Below are 19,973 nucleotides of genomic sequence, written 5' to 3'. Positions count from 1 at the left end.
TCGGGATTGTAATAATTTATGTTCTTTATATCTACTGTCTGTTCTATCCACAAGAATTAAACCTCCTTAAAGATGCCACATCACCACCTGACAGCACTTTTAGATGAAAATAGAGTTTTTTAGTATGTAATTGCAGGGATGAATAAGGAAGAGTTTTCAAACGAAAAATCAAGGAAAAAGTAAGAAAATGTTCTATCAACAGAGCCCTTTGGAATAAAAGCTAAAAGCTATAACAAAGGCAGTCATGCCTGTCAGCAATCTAAATGATGCCTATTCACCAAACCATGATTCTATTTCAAACCTAAAAGTTGAAGGTAAAATTCTATCAAAAATGAGGTAACACCATAACAGAGGCAATCATAAAGGGACTAAAAATACAAATAATCAAATATGGGTAAATGACAGAAAAGGAAAAAAGAAAAAAGAAAAAGTTGATCACAGTAATTTAAACATCTTACGTTAACACTATTTGTCTTGTTGAACCAAAATCTACCTTTATTTCCATCACTGGCATCTACTGCTATCCTAATAAGCATTTTGAAGTCAGAAAGCCTACTGGACCTTCAGGCAGTACTTCCTTTAAACATTTTTTATCATGGCATATTCACATTTAATGCCATTAATAATTACTGAGAACCAACAAATTCAGAACCCACACTCTACTTCATTACCTGTTTCTCATACATATTCATCGTCTTCATTTGGGAGAGGGTTTGGATTGCATAGCTGCACATTCTGAAAATGCTCTGAGAATGGAGAAAGCCCATATTCTTGATATGGAGGCAGAAATCATTAAAAATTTATATCTAGAATGAGTATGAATGAAAAAGCCAACATTGGAACATGGATCAAAGTAGATTAATATTTTAAATGTCATAAATAACTTTATCAGGCAAATTTGGTTTTGAACCACTTTAGTCTTTCTGCCTCTGTCTGGAAAAAGTTCAACTAATTTAACTCCATGATGCTGGCCTCTTCCCTTGTCAACAGACTATTTCCCAATAGTCGTTACTTGTCCATACCTTAATTTAAGTACATGAGTTTATGGTCTAATTCGGTCTCATTATTCAGACCAAGCACTAAATTAGAAAGCAAAAACCAAGATATTTGTTCAGTATCAGGCAAAAGTTCTAAAGGACTGAATCCTGCTTTTAAGACTGATTCCAGTTCAACTGTATTTCCAAATTCCAACTATTACATAGTTCTTAGGCACTGAACTTTTAGACCAACAAATGAATCATGACAAAAATTAACATCTGTTTATTGTTATTTCTTCCATAAGAAGTAGGTCTATCTTATGAGGATATAATATCCTGTTTGGAATATACATCAGACAGATTTACTAGCCTTTAAAAACCCAGGATTCACATGTGGACCAGGAGATTACAGTGATGCTATAATGACAAACATTCCAGGAATCTGAGCCTATGTTAAAATATATTTTTTTCCCCAGAAACCTGTCATTTCCTAACAAGAGAAAAATATTACCTCATCATTGATATAATTTCTCTTTATTAAATATTTACTTTGAAATGCATTACTATGTACATTTTTATAGCTCATATAACTCTATTTTAACGAATCATTCACTCCTTCATGAAAGGCAATAAAGCTTAGCATGTAGGGACCTGATTTCTGGAGGCAAAGTGCTTGCATCAGAATCCTCGCTCCAGCTCTTCAGCCTTGAGCAAGTTCCCAGACCTGCCTGTGGTCTGTTATCTCATCTCCAACATGGGGGTCACAACAGTCATGGGGTCAAGTGACTTAATACATGCCAAGCACTTGGCACAAGCTTGCATGTGATGGTTATTAATATTATTATGATTGTACAATATTTGTTGAGCAACTACTATGTGCCAGGCGCTGTTCTAGGAACATAGGAAACATTTGTGAAAAGACCGGGCAGAGTCTTGGATCTGACCTCTTGGATCTCAGGTTCTAATGCAGGATATAGGCAGTAAGCAAATATATCTAGAATATAATGCCAAGGATAAATGGTATTAAAAAAAAAAAAAAGCCAGGTAAGGTGAGAGAGGGCACAGACCACTGTTTACGAACTGGCGTGGAATTCCTTGCACACAGCAGCGGCAGCGATCTGCCGCCTGGCCCCGTGATTAAGGCCCCACCTGTGTGTCAGCAGGCAGATCAGAACTGAGACGCAAGCCTGGCCGCACTGCTCGTTAGTGATGTGAGCTTGGGCAAGTCGCTCAATCCCTCTAAGCCCGCTTCCTCTCTGCAAATGGGGAGAATTACAGAACCCACTTCATAGACTTAGATGAGCTGACGCTTGAAGGCGGCATAGTGTACTGACATGAGCGCGAGGTAAAGTAACGGCCATGGTGAGCACTCAGTGGACGTCCGCTGCGGGCACTACTATGGCTTCCAACCCTCCTCCAGGGTCTCTACTGCAGACGCCGGCGCCACGTGTTAGGTGTCTCACTAGTCCCTCCAAGCCCACCTCCCCAAATGTGAACTCATGGTAGTAGCTCACAGAGTAGCTGAGCCCTTTGCCAACATCCCGCGAGACCCAAGATTTCCTCTCTCCATCAGTGGGGGTCCTCGCAGTCGCCCCGGCAAACTCTTCCTGTTTCTTCAAGGCTCAGTTCAAATGTCATGACAAAGCCTCCGCTGACCTCTCCCGGCAGGGCGGGCGGGCTGCTGCCTGGCCTGTGTTCTCATGGTGGCTGCTGATGCGGCTGCAGGAAGTGACATGCAGTGCCCCGCCCCCCATCACGAGCCTCCCAGAGGGTGGCACAGGCAGGGCCCCCCTCCACAGTGACTCACCGGGAAAAGGTCGCCCTGCAGGGCATCACCCGCCCCAGAGCACTGGCCTCCTCCAACACGTGCACGCATGCATTGCCACCTCACTTGGTCCCCTGGGCACCGATGTCACCACCAAGAGGGTGAGATCTAAAGTGACCACTCGGGACTTCCCTGGTGGCACAGTGGTTAAGACTCTGCGCCCCCCCATGCAGGGGGCCCGGGTTCGATCCCTGGTCACGGAACTAAGATCCCACATGCATGCCGCAACTAAGAGTTTGCATGCCACAACTAAGGAGCTGGCAAGCTGCAACTAAGGAGCCCATCTGCCACAACTAAGACCCAGCACAACCAAATGTAAATAAATAAAGTCAGTAAATAAATAAATAAACCACTTGTATGGGTCCCTAGCTCCAGACTCAGAATCCTGCGTGGCAACGTCCAGCTGGCCACCCTCCATGAGCTGGGGAGACCCCGAGTCTGGGCTCTGAGGTCCTGAGTGGGCCGAGCCCACTCCCACCAGATTCACACCAGGTAGAAATCTCCAGTAAGGGAAGGTGTCCAAATGCTGGGCGCCAGACAGAGACCCACATTCACGACATGGTGTGAAGAATTCATTACAGCTGAGCAAGCCCCAGAGGAAGTGCACTCGGTCTCACTGCTCTGTTTTCTCCTGCAGCATCTCGCCCAGGCCCTTGCCTAAGTAAATACTCCACAAAGATTTGGTAAACGGATGCATAAATTCTTACTCAACAGCAACGCAGTAAGAACTCCACTTTAATAAATAACTCAGTGTGATTACTTAACACCTACCAATTACGACAGAAAACAAACTTTCACTAAGTAATTCAGCATCCGATTGCTCTCACCTAAAAAGGAAAGTGTTGTGAAAGCGACTTGATTCTCACAGCTAACCTTTTAATGAAGCACCTCAAGCTGTCTCCTTGCCAATATGATAACGTCTAAAACTAGAAAACACAAGGCCACTTTCTCAAGCTTCTTCACGCTCCTCTGTGAAAGGCTTTGCTTCCAGCTTTCCTGCCTTATCGCATGGAAATGAGGTTTTTTAAACTAATGAGCCAAGACCTAGCTCTTCTTGAGAAAACAGTGATTTCCAAACCTTTCTGTGAATAAGCAGAATCATTTATTTGTAAGGTTGTGATTCTGCCAGCTTTTAAATAAAGTTCGTACCACAAAAGAAGGCAACGAAATTGGAACCGTCTGCTCTCTTCAGAAGCTATTTAGCTGTGGGAAGGAGAGTATGGAGGTTTCTAAGCAGCTAGTCTGGCCCCTTTGGGCCTAAAACAGAAAATGTAATCCATTATTGCCATAAAATGAAATTTACAGGGGCACCATAACCCCTCTAAAAAGAAAACCTTATAAGCCTAACCCACTTCTGAATTTTCTTTTCTGTATTTGGAGGATGCCTTAAAAATGCGTCCATATGTAGATGCAGAGAATGGACTTGAGGACACAGGAAGGGGGAAGGGTAAGCTGGGACAAAGTGAGAGAGTGGCATGGACATATACACACTACCAAATGTAAAACAGATAGCTAGTGGGAAGCAGCCGCATAACACCAGGAGATCAGCTCCTGCTTTGTGACCACCTAGAGGGGTGGGATAGGGAGGGTGGGAGGGAGACGCAAGAGGGAAGGGATATGGGGATAAATGTATACGTATAGCTGATTCACTCTGTTATACAGAAGAAGCTAACACACGATTGTAAAGCAATTATACTCCAATAAAGATGTTGAAAAAAAAAAAAGGGTCCATAACTTATCCGTGGTTCTGCCCCTCCCTCAGGTCCAATTCATTCCAAATTCAGACTGTCCCCTCTCTCTGAGGAGTCACTCCTACAGGGGCTTATTCCCTGTCTCCCACTCAAAGTGATTCCCCAACCACACATGACCTGTGCCTTGTGCTAAGATCATACTTCAGAGTCTTCAAAATGTACATGAGTCTTTATTTTACTAGAACCTAGTTTTAAAAAAGCACAATGATGCTTTCTCCTCTCTCCTTTATTGCCTCCAATTTAATCTTATTTTGAAATTCCTTTGGCGAACATTAATGGCTTCTATAATTTTAAGCAAGGGTTGATACATTTCTGAAGATGCAGTAAAAACTATGTCAATCTAGGATCAGCCTTGGTTACCGGATCCCAGGTCCCAGAAGGGAAAAAATACTCTCATTTGACAGCCTCTCCATCACAACATAAACTCAAGCTTCTCCAACAGAGTCTTCGCCAGAGACCAAGCTGACTGCGCCCATTTCACGTAACAGAAATAACAAGAATTTTCACACAAACACTGACTCAGGAAGGAATTTTTTCCAAGTTCAAAAAGCAGAAGTCAAATCACAATTGACACACAGATGCCACGCACATCACAGGTATTTAAAACAAAATACACTCAAGGGCCTGATTAATTCAGAGACTGTTGCACAAACTCTCCTTATGGGTTTCTGTTAGCCTTACCTCCACCTGGCTTTTGTTCATGCACCTCTTTGTATAGTCAATCTTTATAAGTTCACATTACCCTTCCATCTGTAATGCAGGGAGAAAACACTCAGGAAAAAAGGTAGCACTTCTTCCAAATCTGCATTCTTCTATCTGTAGATGTACATTTAGGAACCCTGTACTGGTCAACCACATTACCAGCTCTACTTTCCATCCATTTTGATCTAGAAAGATCACTATTCCTGCTAAAACATGCTTTACTCATCCCCCCGAACAAATCCTAGGTCCCCTGGCATCCCAAAAGCAAACCTTCCTGATGACTCATGTCTTCGTCTTCCAGATCTGGTTCCCTGTTCCAAACCAGCATCCCTCCAGCTAATTTCCTGTCTCTCCTATCTGATCTGATAGAAGTCTTCCTTCATGTGCTGTTTACATATCGCTCTACTTCCTAAACAACTTCATGACCACCGTCTTTCTCAAGGGCCCCATGGACTGTCTAGAGATGTCCTGTTACGTTCAAAAGTACCTAATGTAGCTACAGATGTGCAATGAATATTGCTGAATAGATATTTTAATAGACTTATTTCAGATTTCTAATTTCTACTTAATGATACAGTCATTTCTATTATGAGATCGTTACCATCTACCTTATAAGTAATTCAAAGAACTAGAGTATCTTTTCTAAATCCTCTCTAACTCGGCTCCACCACAATCCAGAATGGTTCTCTGTACATAGGAAGCACTTGGTGAAGTCTGCTAGCTTCCTGACTAGAAGAACTATATCATTATAGACTTCAAAACCATTACGACCTGCCTTATAAGCATCAAACCTGGAAGTGGGAGTGACAACTCCCAATGACCCAGATTGTTTCAGAAAACAAGGGAGACAGCTTCACCACTCTGGTGACAACTCCGAGTACAGTGTCGTGTTTCAGACAGAAAGCTCGCTTAGGCTCCTGTTTTTATACTCAAATGAGAAGAATGAAAAACGTTTGTGTTTTCAATAAGACCACATTTTAGCACCTTGAGGCGAAACAGGCGTAGGCAATGACTTGCCAAAGCAAAAGAGAACAGCGAGAAGCAGATGCCTAACTGCGGAAACCATTAAATTTTTGCACCTTAATCTTTGGCAGATTTCGTAGTCAAGTGCAACCCGACAGGAGTAAGGAATAAATAAACAGCAATTCTAGACATCTGGTGGCGTGGAGGAGATATTTTGGACTATCAGATAAATATTCAGATGGTAAAACTTGTGGCTGATTCCTCCCTCACTAAGCAACTGTGGTGAATGCTCATGGTGGGCAAATCGATGGAGAAAACCAAAACTGCAACCTGAAGACTTCATGATTCAGGTCGCAGGTGACATCCTGTCCCGTCAGAGGCACAGCACATACCTGGCAAACCACGAGGCTGACCCCTCAGAGGAGCCAGCCTGCTTCCGCTGCAGCCCTGGTGATGCCCTGACAACTCTGCCCCGGATTCGGCTGACCTTGTCTTCCCCAGCTGACGACTAGGCTGTCAGTTCTTTTTCAAGAATATGTCAGTTTCTTAAACCAAGTTCCAGTCAAGTTGCAACTAGGGAGCCATTACCTGCCTCTCCAAGTGACTTTGCTGCCCTATAGTCTGTGCATGTCAGCACTTAATTCTCTGCAGTTAATCTTCTTTCTCTGTTTTCACGTAGTTCTAGGTCAGGGTAGCTCATCATTGCCCCAGGTATTGTCTACAGACCCGGTGCGAGCTTTTGACAATCTGTGGATCTCCAAGATGCTATTATGGAATAAATTCAACTTTAAATCACATACGTAACATAAAGAACTCTACAAAGAGAAAAAAAATGAACCAGTATCATGTACAGATGCAAACTGTAAAATCTTTCCAGCCATTTCAACTACCAAAAGACGTGTTAACCCAAATATGAAATTACCTGAGTTGTAACAGTACACCCTGGATCTTGTGAGCAAATTAAATCCAAGTGCTAAAATGAAATTCTGTCATAACTACTTCAGTACTCATAGCTGGCTTCCACGCTAGGAAAGAACTGAATAAGAAAAACAGACTATCTGATAATAAAGGGAGGTTTCCAATTGCTTTAGTCTAGACTCCATTTATTATCACGGAAATTAGATGCTGGGGGAGGGGTTTGCTTGGTGATACTGCTTTATTAGGTGTCTTTAAATGTAAAACCAATATTGCCACCTAGTGGCGATCTAAGTCACCAGCTAAACAGGTGGTCTAAATGGCAAACTGTAAATGCAAAGGACAATACAAATTAAGTAGAAGCACACTGAAACTAAACAGAAGCGCAGAATAAACTGCTAGAAAAAGTTCAACACTTTAGAGAAATAGAAATGTTTTCTAACCTTTCTAGGAAAGGTTACCACAAGCGGAACATTGATCATGGTTGAACCATATTACAGCGTGTAACCAGGATGTTACATTCTTATGTTTTATACTGACCTCAGAGAACTTTAGAAAAGAGAGACACAAGGGCTTCCGTGGTGGCACAGTGGTTAAGAATCTGCCTGCCAATGCAGGGGACATGGGTTCGAGCCCTGGTCTGAGAGGATCCCACATGCCGTGGAGCAACGAAGCCCACGCACCACAACTACTGAGCCTGCGCTCTAGAGCCCGCGAGCCACAACTACTGAGCCCTCGTGCCACAACTACTGAAGCCCACGCACCTGGAGCCTGTGCTCCGCAACAAGAGAAGCCACCGCGATGAGAAGCCCACGCACTGCAACGAAGAGTAGCCCCCTCTTGCCACAACTAGAGAAAGCCTGCGCACAGCAACGAAGACCCAACGCAGCCAAAAAATAAATAAATAAATTTATTTTAAAAAAAATAAATAAAACACACATGAATCTGCCTCTACAAAAGGGAAGGTACTTCTGGGAACAAGGTACAGAGATATATGTGCCCTTAATTCATATATGAATTCAAACGATACATAACTCTGTCCTGACATCATCACTGATTCACAGTTTGGGGTAACACCCAAGGCCCAACTGAGCTAAATTCCATGAATGCTCACCTGAACCCCACTGAGGGACTATGTGGGGCCCTGCTCCCCGACCCCCGCACAGGCCTCTACCAGAGCCCACGGAGGAACCCCAGCCTGTCAAGGTTGCTGCAGGACTTCCTCTCTGATGGCATCTGAAAAGGTTTAGTAGAAGAAAATCTCCAAAGTTGGGTTTCCAGACAAAGGGGGAACTTAAAACTCATCAAGCTGCTCCTATCTCCAAGTACCCCCCCCCAAAAAAACAAAAAAAACAACCACCTGTCTATAGCCTGCAACACCTTCCTCTCCCTTGAGAAGGTATGAGGAACCGAGGGTCTGTCCTTGCGGGGAAGTGGGGAGGGTGGATGAATTTCATACGTAAAGCATTTAAAGACTAAGCACAGTAAGCTTTACTGTCAGCAGTGCCTTAACCTTGAATACCATTTACAGTTGTTCATTTTTCCATTGATATCTCCAACCCTTTATTTCCCAGCTCCCACCAACAGAAAGAAGCTGTCTGTCAAACACACAGGTCTCTTGTCAGAGAGCTCTTGACGGCTTTTACCTGCAGACAGCACTTCTGTCTTGAAGGCCACAGCCACATAGTGGAGCGGGCTGGGAGGAATTTCTTTGCTTGGCTAAAAAAGAAAGCTCCTGTATGGCAGCACAAGAAGGTAGCTCTTCGTTTGCCCCAAACCTCCAGCATCATTCAGAACAGATTTAAACTCAGCTCACGCCTATTTCAAACATCATTAAAGTGTACTTGGACGTGTCAGTCTTTCTCTCCATAATCCTTCTTGGATATTACATTATAAATCAAATCAAAAGTTCAATTAATAAGATCCAATTTAAAAACAGATTAAGAAACTCACAGAAGCAGCACCGCACTAAGGTTAATGAAAGTGTTATTTCAACATAGAAATTCCCATAGAACTTGTTACCAAAATTTTGAACATTAATTATCTTTGCTATTTTAAGCTCTGCCTTTAAAAAGTTATTTCTTCCACTTTTTTCTATCATACTTTATGATGAAACCGTGATAGTCCTATACGTTTATATAATTCTCTTAAAAATATATATATAATAATTTAGAATACGATGCTTTGAGCATTAGAAATTAACTAGAGCATTTTAAACAATATAGTCCATATTAAGCCAGCAAAACAAAAACAAGGTATTTTATCTGAATAAAATTGATCATCTATGGACCAAGAGCTTTGGAAAACATAAATGCATCAAGAAATAAGTAAGTACTGACATTCCATGTCACCTCTACATACCTGGGTAAGATCTGCAGCTTGCTTTAAGATGCTTTGTTTTAACTGTTCTGCTTTCTTTGCATGAAAAGAATTACTTTGACTCTGGATGACAAATGCAATTCCTTTTAAATCTAAAACAACAACGACAAAAAGTTTTCAGGTAATTTTTTTTTAACAACAACTGAAATAAACTTGAAAACAAGTCAAAAAAAAAACAACCACAAGGCAAGCCTTCAGGCAATAAACTCTTAGGGGAAAAAAAATCAATTTATATGTAATTCTAATAACACAATCTCCCTTTTTAAACTGATCTCTGCAACTTCCTTCCTAGAAGTTAGTAAGTAAATAAGCCCGCTGTACTAACCAAGTCTGTGGTAACAAACTGTGACGTTGCTCCTGCATCTGTCAGAAAGTACGCAAATGTTAATGTGGGAAAGAACAGTCACTTCCCTCATCACTGAAAATCCAATGTCTGCAAGAAGCCTTTTAACAATTCCCACATAACCCTACAGTGTGTCTACCTGTTAGGGGCTGCATTGTGTACCCCAAACTTCATGTGTTGAAGTCCTCACCCCCAGCACCTCACAATGTGACCTAATTTGGAATTGGGTCTTTACAGAGGTGATCGAGTTAAAGTGAGGTTATTAGTATAGGTCCTAATCCGATATACAGATATACTTGGCGTCTTTATAAAAAGAGGAAATCCGGGCAAGAGACACACAGAGGGAGGATGCTGTGAAGACACAGGGAGAGGACGGCTACCTGCAAGCCAAGGAGGGGGGCCTCTGAGGAAACCAACCCAGCCTCCAGAACCGGGAGACAAACGTCTGCTGAAGCCACGCGGTTTGTGGCACTTAGTTTCAGCAGCTCCAGCAAACTAACACTCTACCTCAAGCACATTCTGGACAGCCCTTCAAGGTGACGCTCAGCAATGACCTCACAAGGCACCTGGCCAGGATGCAGTGTTACCTCCAGGAAAACAGCCACGATTCCACACAGCAGGGCTGTGGCGGGAAGGGCTGCATAAAAGCCTGTCGGCAACACTGGCCATATCTGCCGCCAGCTAAGACTGGCTTCGGGGCAGCCGGTGTCTTGACAGGGTCCAGACCAGGGGAGACCACAGACGCCTTGCCGCAGAGGGGGCTGCTCAGGCCCCGCACCAGGGAAGCACATCAGGCCTGCCCAGGTTCGGAGCTCGTGATAAAGAAAAGGAACTGCCGTTGTGTCAGGACGCTGCCACCAGACAGGGGTGCTGGCCGGAGGCAGGTGTCACAGACTTTTAGCCTCCAAGCAACATGGATGGACCTGGAGATGATCATACTAAGTGAAGTAAGTCAGACAGAGAAAGACAAATACATGATATCACTTACATGTGGAATCTAATAAAAAAAAAATACAACTGAACTTTTTTACAAAACAGAAATAGACGCAGACTTAGAGAATGAACCCCTGGTTACCGGGTGGGGGGGCAGGGAGGGGAGGGTTGGAGGGAGGGATAGACTAGGAGTTTGGGGTTGACATGTACACGCTGCTATATTTAAAATGGATACCCAACAAGGAGTACTGTACAGCACAGGGAACTCTGTTCCAGTACTCTGCAATAACTTAAACGGGAAAAGAATTTGAAAAAGAATAGACATATGTATACGTAAAACTAAATCACTTTGCTGTACACCTGAAACTAACACAACACTATTAATCAACTATACTCCAATATAAAATAAAATTTTTTTAAAAATTAAAAATTTAAAAAACTGTAGCCTCCAGCAGGCTGACAGTAGATGAATGTGAGGACCCTCCCCCCACCAGGAGCTTTTCACTTTAACCCCTCGACTCAGGGCCGCTAACTTGGTTTTAATTTATTCCATTAAATTTTATCGTTCTCACGTTCAGTTCTATAGTTCCATTCATTTATTCACTCAAATATTCATACAACAAATAGCTCCACAGTGAGCAGTCCAGATCCTAAAAATAATCCAAAATGCTCTCTGGTTAAAACTCAACAAAAAATTTAAAAGGAAATGCTGAACAACCTGCTGACTATGACGTCATTCTTTCTTTGTAGGAGTTTATATAAATATGAACCCTCTACATACCGATCTCTGTTTTAAATCATATAAATCAGACACACAGATACGGCTCAAACGGGCATCTTCTACTTCAACTGAAATGGAACCTTCGATCCACTACATCTGAAACACTAACGTAACTGACTTATCAAAATGAAAAGTATTTTTTTTAAGACTGGAGTCATTAAGCCTCAGAGAATAATTTTTGCAAAATTTAATAAAGTTGAAGACGCACATGTGCAATGACCCAGAAACTCCAGCCTTACCAGTCATCCTTGAGAAACTCTCAATGCGTGTACGAGGGAGCGTAACAAGAGTGCTCACAGCAGCACTGTGTAAAAAGAAACAATTGGAAGCAAACCAGGTACCCCCTAACAGGATACACAGATTGGACTACTACACAGCAATAAACATTAACTGACGCTACGTGGATCAAGCCAGATGGATACTGGAGATGAACCCTACAGACAGAATGCTGAAAAAAGCAAGGCACAAGGGAATAACCATACAGTATAAATTAATGGTTTACAAAAATATAAACACAAATATATTAAAAATGGATATATACCATATATATGCATGTATACATATCAAATATGGTGTGAAAGTATAAAAGACCACAGGAGAATGATAGACACCAAATCAAGATAATGGTTTAAATGCTACAGCTGTGTTAGGAATATTTTATTTATTAATCTGAGTGGTAGATACACCATGTTACTCTTTGTAGCTTCCTGTATGTTCAAAATAATTCATAATAAATTTTTTTAAAAGAGCAGCTCGGACTTCCCTGGTGGCGCAGTGGTTAAGAATCCTCCTGCCAATGCAGGGGACACAGGTTCAAGCCCCGGTCCGGGAAGATCCCACATGCCACGGAGCAACTAAGCCCATGTGCCACAACTACTGAGCCTGCACTCTAGAGCCTGAGAGCCACAACTACTCAAGCCTGCGCACCTACAGCCCGTGCACCGCAGCAAAGAGTAGCCCCGCCTCGCCACAACTAGAGAAAGCCCGCACGCAGTCATGAAGACCCAGTGCAGCCAAAAAATAAATTAAATAAATTTTAAAAATTATTTTTAAAGTTGAAAAAAAAAAGAGCAGCTCCATCTGTCAAAAGGTTAACCCTGCAGGAATCAACTCCCACCACCTCCTCTACCAGATCAGCAAAGTTCCCACTGTTGGCACAGAAGCAGCTCTTTGGTGTGGGGAAGAGGCTTGGGGAGAAGAAAAGAAGCGAATTCTTCCCCGTTTCATATCTGGGTCCTGTGCTATTTCCTCTGCTCCTGAGAGATCATCCCCTTCCTTTATCAAGTGCTTGGATCTCGCATGCTGTGTGCACTCATTCAGCAAACGTCTCCAAGCCTCTTCTAAGCACAAGGATCCAGGATACACAAAGGAGCAAGCGTGACCCCAGCACAGGAGTCTAGCTCAGAAGACGCCATCACAGCACGAGGCCGTGGGTGTCACTGCAGAGCCAAGCGGGGACCCTGGGGGCACAGAGGAGGAGAGCCAGTGCAGGGAGAGCTTCTGGGGAGGGGTGCTTCCTGAGTTTCCTCTAAAAGGCAGCAGTGGGACTTCCCTGGTGGTCCAGTGGTTAAGACTCCGCACTTCCACTGCAGGGGGCACGGGTTCAATCCCTAGTCGGGAACTAAGATCCCACACGCGCACAGTGAGGCCAAAAAAATAAAATATTAAAAATTAACATAAAAAATTAAAATGAAATAAACATTTAAAAAGTAAAAATAAAATAAGACACAGTTTTCTACAGACTCAGGCACAAGGTAGCAGATCAGTGGCAGGAAGAAGAGAGTTATCGCAGAGCCCACAGCCACCTTATCTTGGTAGCAGCCCTGAGAGGCGACCAGGGAGTTTATCGGGCATTTCTGAGAAAAGGATGAAGGGAACAGTCAGTGATAAAGTTAGAGAGGAAGGCTGCGTCAGCCAGATCAGATCAGGAAGGATTTATGTGCCATGCAACGAGGCCGGGTCTATAGATTAACAGCTTTCAAACTGGGGAAGGGCCCCAGAGCGCTCTGGGACCCCAGATAGCAGAGCCTCCCCAGAGGATGTGATGAGGACACCAAGTCCTGGGGACACCCGGGGACGACTTTTCCAACAGAGAGAGCAGTGAAGGTTCGGGACAGCAAGTGGAGTGTTGGGCCCTGAAAGTATTACAGTTAGGGGAGGCTGTACGGTGAGGTAAGGAACGGCATGCGTGTGCTGGAGTTACCTGTATGAGGCAAAAGCGGAAAGGTGTACCCAGGTCCTACAACCCTGACACAATGAACGATGACCACGTTCAGCCCTACCCCCATTCCAGAAAAGAACCAGCATAGTACAGTTTGGTTCTTAAATTCCTGCTGTTCTTTATATATCGGCACCAGGAAATATTTCCTGACATACACCCTAAGCCCTCCTGGACTGCATTGCATTCTGGCCGAGTCTAGATCTCCGGGCTGTCTTCTCTGTTCATGCCGTTCAACCACGTGACTCTTAAGCTCTCACTGCCTGGTCAGTGGAACCAAATAAGACGATTCCACTATTTCCCCATCCCTTTGCTGATACTTCCCTAAACCCACTGCAATGTGCCTTGAGCAAACACAGTCACAACTCAAGACAGACTGTCACTGTACCTCCTCCAGGAATGAGTGATAAATGGGTCACACACTAAGTGCCTGACAACAATGATGAGTGTGACAGGCGAGAAGGGAAGATAGTCAAGGATACAGGGAGGACCCACTCGGTGTTAAAGCCGACAGTAGCTGTAGAACTTTCAGGAAACAGGACCAGAGATGGCTACAGAAGGAGCCCTGTAGGAGGATTAACTCTTCTGTGAAGAGGAAAGCAATCAAAGGTGGGGACACACAGTTCTTTGAGGCAGAAGCCCAGTGTGTCTCCCTTTGCTAGCAAAGCAATAAAGCTATCCTTTTCTTTTTTTTTCTTTTTTATAAATTATTTATTTTTAGCTGTGTTGGGTCTTCATTGCTGTGCACAGGCTATCTCTGGTAGCGGCGAGCGGGGGCTACTCTTCATTGCCGTGTGCGGGCTTCTCATTGCGGTGGCTTTTGTTGTGCAGCGTGGGCTCTGGGCACACAGGCTTCAGTAGTTGTGGCACATGGGCTCAGTAGTTGTGGCACACAGGCTTAGTTGCTCCATGGCATGTGGGATCTTCCAGGGCCAGGGCTCGAACCCGTGTGCCCTGCATTGGCAGGCAGATTCTTAACCACTGCGCCACCAGTCATTGGTTCAAGATGCTGGAGTAGAAGGACGTGCTCTCACTCCCTCTTGTGAGAGCACCGGAATCACAACTAACTGCTGAACAATCATCGACAGGAAGACACTGGAACTCACCAGAAAAGATACCCCACATCCAAAGACAAAGGAGAAGCCACAATGAGATGGTAGGAGGGGCGCTATCACAGTAAAATCAAATCCCATAACGGCTGGGTGGGTGACTCACAAACTGGAGAACACTTATACCACAGAAGTCCACCCACTGGAGTGAAGGTTCTGAGCCCCATGTCAGGCTTCTCAACCTGGGGGTCCGGCAACAGGAGGAGGAACTTCCAGAGAATGAGACGTTGAAGGCTAGTGGGATTTGATTGCAGGACTTCGACAGGACTGGGGGAAACAGAGACTCCACTCTTGGAGGGCACACACAAAGTACTGTGCACATCAGGACTCAGGGGAAGGAGCAGTGACCCCATAGGAGATTGAACCAGACCTACCTGCTAGTGTTGGACGGTCTCCTGCAGAGGTGAGGGGTGGCTGTGTCTCACCGTGAGGACAAGGACACGGGCAGCAGAAGTTCTGGGCAGTACTCCTTGGCATGAGCCCTCCCAGAGTCCGCCATTAGCCCACCAAAGAGCCTGGGTAGGCTCCAGTGTTGGTTCGCCTCAGGCCAAACAACCAATAGGGAGGGAACCCAGCCCCACCCATCAGCAGACAATGAGATTAAAGTTTTACTGAGCTCTGCCCACCAGAGCAACAGCCAGCTCTATCCACCACCAGTCCCTCCCATCAAGCCCCTTAGACAGACTCATCCACCAGAGGGCAGGCAGCAGAAGCAAGAAGAACGACAACCCTGCAGCCTGTGGAACAAAAACCACATTCACAGGATGACAGACAAGATGAAAAGGCAGAGGGCTATGTACCAGATGAAGGAACAAGAAGAACCCCCAGAAAAACAACTAAATGAAGTGGAGATAGGCAACCTTCCAGAAAAAGAATTCAGAATAATGATAGTGAAGATGATCCAGGACCTCAGGAAATGAATGGAGGCAAAGATCGAGAAGATGCAAGAAATGTTTAACAAAGACCTAAAAGAATTAAAGAATGAACAAACAGAGATGAACAATACAATAACTGAAATGAAAACTACACTAGAAGGAATCAACAGCAGAATAACTGAGGCAGAAGAACAGATAAGTGATGTGGAAGACAGAATGGTGGAATTTACTGCTGCAGAACAGAATAAAGAAAAAAGAATGAAAAGAAATGAAGACAGCCTAAGAGACCTCTGGGAAACATTAAATGCAACAACTTTCAGGTTATAGGTGTCCCAGAAGGAGAAGAGAGAGAGAAAGAACCCAAGAAAATATCTGAAGAGATTATAGTTGAAAACTTCCCTAACATGGGAAAGGAAATAGCCACCCAAGTCCAGGAAGTGAAGAGAATCCCAGGCAGGATAAAGCCAAGGAGAAACACACCGAGACACACGGTAATCAAATTGGCAAAAATTAAAGACAAAGAAAAATTATTGAAAGCAGCAAGGGGAAAATGACAAATAACATACAAGGGAACTCCAGTAAGGTTAACAGCTGATTTCTTAGCAGAAACTCTACAAGCCAGAAGGGAGTGGCATGATATACTTAAGGTGATGAAAGGGAAGAACCAACCAAGATTACTCTACCCAACTCTACCCAGCAAGGATCTCATTCAGATTCCATGGAGAAATCAAAAGCTTTACAGATGAGCAAAAGCTAAGAGAATTCAGCACCGCAAAACCAGCTCTACAACAAATTGTAAAGGAACTTCTCTAAGTGGGAAACACAAGAGAAGAAAAGGACCTACAAAAACAAACCCAAAACAATTAAGAAAATGGAAATACGAACATACATATTGATAACTACCTTAAACGTGAATGGATTAAATGCTCCAACCAAAAGACACAGACTGGCTGAATGGATACAATAAAAAGATCCATCTATATTCTGTCTACAAGAGACCCACTTCAGACCTAGGGAGACATACAGACTGAAAGTGAGGGGATGGAAAAAGATATTCCATGCAAATGGAAATCAAAAGAAAGCTGGAGTAGCAATACTCATATTAGACAAAATAGACTTTAAAATAAAGAATGTTACAAGAGACAAGGAAGGACACTACGTAATGACCAAGGGATCAATCCAAGAAGAAGATATAACAATTATAAATATATATGCACCCAACATAGGAGCACCTCAATACATAAGGCAACTGCTAACAGCTATAAAAGAGGAAATCGACAGTAACACAATAATACTGGGGGAATTTAACACCTCACACCAATGGACAGATCATCCAAACAGAAAATTAATAAGGAAACACAAGATTTAAATGACAAAACAGACCAGATAGATTTAATTGATATTTATAGGACATTCCATCCAAAAACAGCAGATTATACTTTCTTCTCAGGGTGCACGGAACATTCTCTAGGATAGATCACATCTGGGGACACAAATCAAACCTCAGTAAATTTAAGAAAATTGAAATCATATCAAGCATCTTTTCTGACCGCAACACTATGAGATCAGAAATAAATTACGGGGAAAAAAATGTAAAAAAGACAAACACATGGGGGCTAAACAATACGTTACTAAATAACTAAGAGATCACTGAAGAAATCAAAGAGGAAATCAAAACATACCTAGAGACAAATGACAATGAAAACACGACGATCCAAAACCTACGGGATGCAGCAAAAGCAGTTCTAAGAGGGAAGTTTATAGCAATACAATCCTACTTCAAGAAACAACAAACATCTCAGATAAACAATCTAACCTTACACCTAGAGGAACTAGAGAAAGAAGAACAAAACCCAAAGTTAGCAGAAGGAAAGAAATCATAAAGATCAGAGCAGAAATAAATGAAACAGAAACAAAGAAAACAATAGCAAAGATCAATAAAACTAAAAGCTGGTTCTTTGAGAAGATAAACAAAATTGATAAACCATTAACCAGACTCATCAAGAAAAAGAGGGAGAGGACACAAATCAATAAAATTAGAAATGAAAAAGGAGAAGTTACAACAGACACTCAGAAATACAAAGCATCCTAAGAGACTACTACAAGTGACTCTATGCCAATAAAATGGACAACCTGGAAGAAATGGACAAATTCTTAGAAAGGTATAACCTTCCAAGACTGAACCAGGAAGAAACAGAAAATATGAACAGACCAATCACAAGTAATGAAATTGAAACTGTGATTTAAAATCTTCCAACAAACAAAAGTCCAGGACCAGAGGGCTTCACAGGTGAATTCTATCAATCATTCAGAGAAGAGCTAACACCCAACCTTCTCAAAGTCTTCCAAAAAACTGCAGAGGAAGGAACACCCCCAAACTCATTCTATGAGGCCACCATCACCCTGATACCAAAACCAGACAAAGATACTACAGAAAAAGAAAATTACAGACCACTATCACTGATGAATATAGATACAAAAATCCTCAACAAAATACTAGCAAACTGAACCCAACAACACATTAAAAGGATCATACACCACGATCAAGTGGGATTTATCCCAGGGATGCAAGGATTCTTCAATATATGCAAATCAATGTGATACACCATATTAACAAATTGAAGAAGAAAAACCATATGATCATCACAATAGATGCAGAAAAAGCTTTTGACAAAATTCAACACGTATTTATGATAAAAACTCTCCATAAAGTGCTCACAGAGGGAAACTACCTCAACATAATAAAGGCCATATAGGACAAACTCACAGCAAACATCATTCTCAATGGTGAAAAACTGAAAGCATTTCCTCTAAGATCTGGAACAAGACAAGGATGTCCACGCTCACCACTATTATTCAACATAGTTTTGGAAGTCCTAGCCATGGCAATCAGAGAAGAAAAGGAAATAAAAGGAATACAAATCGGAAAAGAGGAAGTAAAGCTGTCAGTGTTTGCAGATGACATGATACTATACATAAAGAATTCTAAAGATGCCACCAGAAAACCACTAGAGCTAATCAATGAATTTGGTAAAGTTGCAGGATACAACATTAATGCACAGAAATCTCTTGCATTCCTATACACTAATGATGAAAAATCTGAAAGAGAAATTAAGGAAACACTCCCATTTACCACTGCAACAAAAAGAATAAAATACCTAGGACTAAACCTACCTAGGGAGACAAAAGACCTGTACTCAGAAAACTATAAGACACTGATGAAAGAAATTAAAGATGATACAAACAGACAGAGAGATATACCATGTTCTTGGATTGGAAGAATAAACACTGTGAAAATGACTATACTACCCAATGCAATCTACAGGTTCAATGCAATACCTATCAAATTACCAATGGCATTTTTACAGAACTAGAAAAAAAAATCTTAAAATTTGTATGGAGACACAAAAGACCCCGAATAGTCAAAGTGATCTTGAGGGAAAAAAACGGAGCTGGAGGAATCAGATTCCCTGACTTCAGACTATACTACAAAGCTACAGTAATCAAGACAGTATGGTACTGGCACAAAAACAGAAATATAGATCAATGGCACAGGATAGAAAGCCCAGAGATAAACTCACACACCTATGGTCAACTAATCTATGACAAAGGAGGCAAGGATATACAATGGAGAAAAGACAGTCTCTTCAATAAGTGGTGCGGGGCTACATGTAGAAGAATGAAATTAGAACACTCCCTAACACCATATACAAAAAATAAACTCCAAATGAATTAGAGACCTAAATGTAAGACCGATACTATAAAACTCTTAGGAGGAAAACATAGGAAGACATTCTTTGACATAAATCACAGCAAGATCTTTTTTGATCCACCTCCTAGAGTAATGGAAATAAAAACAAAAATAAACAAATGGGACCTAATGAAACTTAAAAGCTTTTGCACAGCAAAGGAAACTACAAACAAGACAAAAAGACAACCCTCAGAATTGAAGAAAATATTTGCAAACGAATCAACAAAGGATTAATCTCCAAAATATATAAACAGCTCATGCAGCTCAATATTAAAAAAACTAATAATCCAATCCAAAAATGGGCAGAAGACTTAAATAGACATTTCTCCAAAGAAGACATACAGATGACCTAGAAGCACATGACAAGCTGCTCAACATCACTAATTATTAGAGAAATGCAGATCAAAACTACAATGAGGTATCACCTCACACCAGTTAGAATGGGCATCAT

At 42.4% G+C, this 19,973-nt stretch overlaps 1 protein-coding gene across 6 annotated transcripts in view; it reads right to left on the bottom strand.

Annotated features, from left to right (window-relative positions):
• B3GLCT (beta 3-glucosyltransferase) overlaps positions 1-19,973 on the bottom strand; it is a 110,783-nt gene that overhangs the window by 67,771 nt on the left and 23,039 nt on the right. For all 6 annotated transcript variants that reach the window (XR_009536694.1, XR_009536695.1, XR_009536696.1 and 3 more), the window contains exon 4: positions 9,495-9,604. Coding sequence is in view for 3 of the 6 variants with exons in the window: in XM_060128897.1 (XP_059984880.1) it covers positions 9,495-9,604 (110 nt within the window). In the remaining 3 variants the exon portion in view is untranslated. The remainder of the gene's footprint in view (positions 1-9,494; positions 9,605-19,973) is intronic.

Source organism: Lagenorhynchus albirostris, chromosome 18, assembly GCF_949774975.1.
Source record: "Lagenorhynchus albirostris chromosome 18, mLagAlb1.1, whole genome shotgun sequence".
Classification (NCBI taxonomy): domain Eukaryota; kingdom Metazoa; phylum Chordata; class Mammalia; order Artiodactyla; family Delphinidae; genus Lagenorhynchus; species Lagenorhynchus albirostris.
Note: the sequence above shows the minus strand (reverse complement) of the source record. Positions and strands in the feature narration are given on the sequence as shown.